General features: G+C 42.4%; 1 protein-coding gene across 1 annotated transcript; it reads left to right on the top strand.

The window, feature by feature from the left end:
• Nucleotides 1-783: 783 nt before the first annotated feature.
• LOC135524398 (calcium homeostasis modulator protein 1-like) lies at nt 784-2,149 on the top strand. The gene is made up of 2 exons (XM_064951900.1): nt 784-1,345; nt 1,549-2,149. Exons 1-2 carry the CDS (start codon nt 794-796, stop codon nt 2,065-2,067), a joined length of 1,071 nt encoding a protein of 356 aa, XP_064807972.1. The 5' UTR covers nt 784-793; the 3' UTR covers nt 2,068-2,149.
• The last annotated feature ends 5,403 nt before the right edge of the window (nt 2,150-7,552 follow it).

Genomic DNA, 7,552 nt, shown 5'->3' with positions numbered 1-7,552 from the left:
AATCAAGAATATTCCAAAAGTACCTGGAGAAATATTTGCCATACATTTTCGCCATACATTTTCAGCCTTATCATCATTTGAGCTTATTGAACTTGATTTAATCAAAGACTGCATACTAGAAAGAGGAGAGTTGGTCTACCAAGAGGTTTGGCAACGCTGGAGTGTATCAAGAGAAGTTGAAGAAATATTTGTGATCATCCATTTGTTGCCTTTTCATCATTTGAGATTATTTCACCACCTGCATACTTGGAAGAGGAGAAAAGCCCATTGTGACGTAAGCAGGCCTTTTTTTCAGTTACTTAGATGATTGATTTCTCACTGTTTATTTTGTTAAGTCTTTTTCAGACACTCAAACCATTTATGACTTGCTGGAATGAAACTGAACGTTGATTTACCAGTTGTTCAATTAAAAACAAGTCATTCTTGAATGATTTGTGAGCTCTTCAGACGCTCAAACCATTGATGTTTCATTATAAAGCAGTGGGAGATTGATTCAATTGTTTAGTCAGTGCTACTTGTATACAACATTTTCTACATTTTATGAGTTGCAAATTCACACAGACACAGGGCTACACGATTTCTCCAACATCAAATGACTGAGTGCCTTTCACATTTTGGACCCCGTCACATGTTTTGTTGTTGTTGTTGAATTCTAACATCTGCCTCCGTGTTTTCCCACCGATTTGAATACTTCAGAGGCACCACTATCAAATTGATTTCAAACAACTGGATCCATCTTTTTTTCTACAGATCTCAGTACATTTAAAAAGGCGCCACCAGCAGACCATTCAAGATGGATAAGTTCCGTATGATGTTCCAGTTCCTCCAATCCAACCAGGAGTCCTTCATGAATGGCATCTGTGGTATCATGGCCCTAGCTAGCGCCCAGCTCTACTCAGCCTTCGAGTTTAGCTGCCCTTGTATCCCGGAGTACAACTACGCTTACGGGATTGGACTGCTGGTTATCCCACCTATATGGTTTTTCCTACTAGGGTTCGTGTTGAATAACAATGTTTCGATGTTAGCTGAGGAGTGGAAAAGGCCAACGGGGAAGAGGGTGAAGGATCCGACGATCCTTCGTTACATGTTCGTTTCGATCACGCAGCGGTCCTTGATCGCGCCCATGGTGTGGATATCTGTGACTCTTATGGACGGGAAGAGCTTCCTGTGTGCGTTCAGCATCAACTTGGACATTCATCAGTTTGGGAATTCGACCCTCATTGAGGGAATGACGGAAGTGGAGATTGTTAAATTGTTAGCGAAGATTCCATGCAAGAATATCTTCGATCAGCCCGAGGTGGTATCGAGAGAAGCGGCATCGAGATATATCAAGTGTATATCCCAGGTAAGTTGTCGTTGGTAGTTTCCATATTCACCTAGTTCACATTTAGGTGCAGACAATCTCTTTCAAAATAACTGTTGTGTTAAATCCATTGTACATCAGTTGTCCAACCTAAGTGTAAACCGGGCCATTGGTTCAAAGTAAGTTAGTTGTAGTGGTAAAGCAAGGTCTTTGTTCACGTATCATCATCACGTGTTTCCCTGTAGGCGTTTGGCTGGGTATTCCTGCTGCTGATGACCTTAGCAGCCTTCATGATACGAGCCATCCGACCCTGCTTCACCCAAGCTGCCTTCCTCAAGACCAAATACTGGTCTCACTACGTCGACATCGAGCGCAAGCTCTTCGACGAGACGTGCAAGGAGCACGCCAAGACCTTCGCCAAGGTCTGCATCCAGCAGTACTTTGAGAGCATCAGCGGCGACATGCGCAGCTTCCACAAGCACCGGTCAAGCAAAGACGATAGCGACGATGATGATGATGACAAGAAGAAGAGCGACGAGGACAAGCTTCTCGGGATCCACGACCAGGACGACATGAATAAAGTTCTGTGGAATTGGCACACGTGTAAGCCGCCTCTGGCACTGAGGAAGGAACAGCCGGATGGAGAATCCCATGAAGGGCTCATACCAAATGGAGACGTCAGTGGAGGACCAAATGGATATGCTAACGGTCACGCTCCTGATTTGCCTAAGAGGGAATGGGCGGTATACTACAGCAAAGTTTGAACATTTCAAAAGAGGAAAAAGCACCATTCACTGTGACATGGATATTTTTGATTGACTATTTAGACTGATAAGACTGATTGTCCTTGAAGATTTAGACTGTGGTTTAAAGATAGAATTGAAGTCCTTTTTGTGGTGTGATCATTTATAATTCATATTTTGATGGCGGGCTTAGTTGGAAATGATTCCTGGCATCCAACATCAAACACTCCCAAATTGGCACTTTTGTTGCTCCTTGGTTTCAGGATGGTTAACTGTATTATTTGTTAGAGTACCCAAAGGGGGAACCTTACTTGAGTTGTTGTACATGTGTCAGATATGTCATGAGGATGTACAGTCTGCTTCTTGTTATTACTGCTCTGTGTAGACTTTTGAAAAATTCTTTATCAATTAAACCAAACATCAAATGGCGCCTTGTAGAATCTCGATGAAATATTTCCTTTAGCCTAACGCTACTGTGGAAGCCTAAATTCATAACTTTTTTTATTCATCCTAGCTTACATAAAAAGCATAGTTCTGACACCCCCCCCCCCACCCCCTAAAATGTGTTTGTAATATTTGATTTCGTTTTCCTACCAGGAAATAGAAGTCAGAAGTTTACATACACCGTAGCCAGATACATTTAAACTCAGTTTCTCACATTTCCTGACATTTAATCCCAGTAAAAATTCCCTATTTTAGGTCAGTTAGGATCACCACTTTACTTTAAGAATGTGAAATGTCAGAATAATAGTAGAGAGAATGATTTATTTAAGATTTTATTTATTTCATCACATTCCCAGTGGGTCAGAAGTTTACATACACTCAAATAGTATTTGGTTGAATTGCCTTGAATTGTTTTTAACTTTGGTCAAACATTTTGGGTAGCCTTCCAGAAGCTGGTGAATTTGGGTGAATTTTGGCCCATTCCTTCTGACAGAGCTGGTGTAACTGAGTCAGGTTTGTAGGCCTCCTTGCTCGCACACACTTTTTCAGTTCTTGATTGAGGTCAGGGCTTTGTGATGGCCACTCCAATACCTTGACTATGTTGTCCTTAAGCCATTTTGCCAGAACTTTGGAAGTATGCTTGAGGTCAATGTCCATTTGGAAGACCCATTTGCGACCAAGCTTTAACTTCCTGACTGATGTCTTGAGATGTTGGTTCAATATATCCACATAATTTCCCATCCTCATGATGCCATCTATTTTGTGAAGTGCACTAGTTCCTCCTGCAGCAAAGCACCCCACAACATGATGCTGCCACCCCAGTGCTTCACAGTAGGGATGGTGTTATTTGGCTTACAAGTCTCCCCCTTTGTTCTCCAAACATAATGATGGTCATTATGGCCAAACAGTTCCATTTTTGTTTCATCAGACCAGAGGACATTTCTCCAAAAAGTACAATCTTTGTCCCCATGTGCAGTTGCAAACTGTAGTCTGGCTTTTTGATGGTGGTTTTGGAGCAGTGGCTTCTTCCTTGTAGACCGGCCTTTCAGGTTATGTCGATATAGGACTTGTTTTACTGTGGATATAGATACTTTTGTACCTGTTTCCTCCAGCATCTTCACAAGGTCCTTTACTGTTGTTCTGGGATTGATTTGCACTTTTTGCACCAAAGTACGTTAATCTCTAGGAAACAGAGTGGTTCCTGAGTGGTATGATGGCTGCGTGGTCCCGTGGTGTTTATACTTGCGTACTATTGTTTGCACAGATGAATGTGGTACCTTCAGGTGTTTGGAAATTACTCCCAAGGATGAACCAGACTTGTGGTGGTCCACAACTTTTTTTCTGAGGTCTTGGCTGATTTCTTTTGATTTTCCCATGATGTCAAGCAAAGAGGCATTGAGTTTGAAGGTAGGCCTTGAAATAGATCCACAGGTACACCTCCAATTGACTCAAATGATGACAAATAGCCTATCAGAAGCTTCTAAGCTATGACATCATTTTCTGGAATTTTCCAAGCTGTTTAAAGGCACAGACACTAAGATGAATGTAAACGTCTGACCCACCGGAATAGTGATACAGTGAATTGTAAGTGAAATAATCTGTCTGTAACAATTGTTGGAAAAATTACTTGTGTCATGCACAAAGTAGATGTCCTAACCGACTTGACAAAACTATAGTTTGTTAACAATAAATTTGTGGAGTGGTTGAAAAATGAGTTTTTATGACTCCAACCTAAGTGTATGTAAACTTTTGACTTCAACTGTATGTATGCAGCATTGGTGTGATCAACTTGGCTCTGGGAAGTTCCACGACAAAGTTATTGTAATTCCAAAACCAATGAACCTTCGAGTCAGAATTATGCTGTTGGGTGCGCCTCATGCTTGTGGAATCAACTTTTGTCTTCCTTAAAAGCATTGTTGTTTCTTTGCTAAACCTGTTGTAGAATACCAAACAAAGATCAGAATGCCCCGAATGCTGGTTTAAAAGCAACCATGAGTAGTAATGTTTGCAAACAATCAATGATTTAAACTTACTTTCATACTCTAATGCTGACCGATAGTGTTAGATTGTTGTTCTGGAATGTTCTTTGACACACTCAAAATGAACTTTTATTAATTAGGTGTCACAATTCGGTCAAACAGAATTTACAAATTGAAAAACATCTGTCAAGATACTAAAACATCAACATACTGTATGTAATTTCATATGGTATTTACAGTTGTGACTCAGTCTAAACCTTCTCTCAACCATGACAAGTGTCCTCATGACCTGATATTCCATCTCACTCAGTAATTGCATGTAAACTGGACACACACACACACACACACACACACACACACACACAGCCATAACAATTTACATGATGGGATAGAAACAAGGTCAGGATTTGCATCACTCTCTCATTTCATCCTATCCCCAAGCTTTCAGGTAAAGTGCTTTTTAATCAGTCAGGCTGCCTTTTGGCAATCAATGTTTTACTTCACTTTATCTGTCACAAAGCTTTTAAAATAACATTTCTTAAAACGCCATTTATTTATTTAATTACATATGCATGGCGATAGATGACATTTATCCTCATATATCAGTGAGTTGTTGAAGGTTTGACATAACACTGCTCTCCCATAGCATACCACTAGAGGGTAGAAAAACTACAAATACCAAATCTAACCTCCCAAAGCTGCTTGTCAACACCATTGAGGTGTAAAAGAATGGTCAACGCCCTGCTCATTTTTAAGTCACAGGACACCCGATACAAGCATTTTGCTGCACCTACAATAACATCTGCTAAACATGTGTTTGTGACCAATGAAATTATGTGACCAATGAAATTTGATTTGAGGATGTTAATGGAGCCCAGTGCATCCTTATAAATCAAAAACGTCCATATTGACTGAACATCTTCATCTTGTTTTGTACTACACTCTCGTGGAAGCGTTGAACAGAGTAGCTGATTTGGTTCTGGGAGCAGAGATTCATCTTGGACCGACAGACAATACAGCTGTGCTCTGGATAATGATGATGTCATAATTATAGGATGATGAGAATGTAATGAATCCCCTGGATCCCACGGAAGCCTCCACTTCCTCCTCATAACAGCTCGTCCCAGATCAGTTTGGGCTGTATAGCCAACTGGTATGACCATAGGGCTTAGCTATAGAGCAGATCTGGGAACAGGGTATCCTCCCACACGCTGGTCATTTTCATTAGCAAGAAAACAACAGTTTCTCATTAGATAGGTTCAGGGAGTCACTCCCTCCCTGGTATGCTATTGGGAGAGCAGGGTATCGTCAGACAGGGCTACAGTGTCCCACGATGTGCGGGGGAGTTAGGGTCAGTCTGTCCTATCTGGTGTATTTCTCCTGTCTTATCTGGTGTCCTGTGTGATCTTAAGTATGCTTCCTAGAATTCTCTTTTCTCTCTCTCTCTCTCTCTCTCTTCCCCTCCCCTCCCGGAGGACCTGAGCCCTAGGACCAGACCATGCCTCAGCACTACCTGGCCTGAGGACTCCTGACGATCCTCTCCCTAGTCCACCTGGTCATGTTGCTGATCCAGTTTCTGCTGTTCTGCCTGAGGCTATGGAACTCTGACCTGTTCAGCGGACATGAAACCTTATCTTGGATCTGCTGTTTTGACCCTCTCTCTCTCTCTGTACTGCACCTGCTATCTTGACCTCTGAATGCTCAGCTATGAAAAGCCAACTGACATTTACTCCTGAGATGTTGACCTGTTGCACCCTCTATAACCACTGTGAATATTATTTGACGGTGCTGGTCATCTATTAAATTTTTACAACATCTTGAAGAACAATCTGGCTATAATGGCCATGTACTCTTATAATCTCCACCTGGCACTGCCAGAAGAAGACTGGTCACCCCTCAGAGCCTGGTTTCCCTCTAGTTCCTGCCTTTCTAGTGAGTTTTTCCTAGCCCCCGGGCTTCTACATCTGCATTGCTTGCTCTTCGGGGTTTTAAGCTGGGTTTCTGTATAATCACTTTGTGACATCTGCTGATGCAAAAAGGGTTTTCTAGAAGGAAAATATGACCGAAAAACACATGATTTCACGTGTTTTTGGAACACTGCACGTGATCACGTTTTCACGTGTAGTTTCATGTTGTCACATGTTATCACATTGACTTCACATGAGATCACATGATAACATGAAAATGTGTTTTTGGAATACCTCACATGTGAAATTCATCTGTTTTCCCCCCATAAGGGCTGTGTTAGTCTGTTTTTTTTCTGTTTGGTGCCAAATGATCATGGCCCAGGGAACCTTCACATGTGAAATTAATTTGTTTTTTCCCCCATAAGGTCCGTTTTAGTCTGTTTTCTTCCGTTTGGTGCCTAATGAACATGGCCCAGGGAACCAGGGTGCCAGGAAAGCATATATCCTCCTTCCTAGCTCCCTACCCTACAGCCCAAATCCTGCAGCTGTCGTCTCCGAGGCCTGTTGGCCTGCTGGACTGGCAGGACTGACGTGTGGGGGTGGAAGGATGGATGTCTCTGGCCATCTTTCGCTCTCTAGTATTTGTCTTTCTTTCTGCTTTCTCTTGATCTCCCTTTCTCTGTATTTCCCTCCCTCCAACCCTGCTCCTGTCTCTCTACCAACATGATAGCAACACGTTTATATATAGACTATAGAAAATAACCAGACTGGAACCAATAACCAAACTGGAAAATAACTAGGGCTTCGACTGACAGAGCTAGCTTCCCAATCCCCCTATATGCATTGGCTGTGGTAGCCATGTTGGTTTTGTTGCCCAGTGATAGTTTTATTGTTTTGAGTAAAATGACTGGCTGCTGGCTTTCCCCTCACCCTGCCTGGCTTTGCATTGCTGGGTTGCAACGTACATATATCACATAATTCATGAGAAACTGGGTTGTTGTCTGGACGGCAGCAGTGCACATGTCACCTCCCTGTCTTTCCTGCAAGACTCCAACACACACACAGTATCCAGTCGTCTCATTCGTCAAAGTCTAGCCCCCCTGTCTACCCTCCTGCCTATGCCTGTTTTCACCTCTCCCGTGGAGAAAGGGAGAGAGACAGGGATTGGAGGACGGA

The sequence above is a fragment of the Oncorhynchus masou genome, chromosome 4 (genome assembly GCF_036934945.1).
Source record: "Oncorhynchus masou masou isolate Uvic2021 chromosome 4, UVic_Omas_1.1, whole genome shotgun sequence".
Taxonomy (NCBI): Eukaryota; Metazoa; Chordata; class Actinopteri; order Salmoniformes; family Salmonidae; genus Oncorhynchus; species Oncorhynchus masou.
Note: the sequence above shows the minus strand (reverse complement) of the source record. Positions and strands in the feature narration are given on the sequence as shown.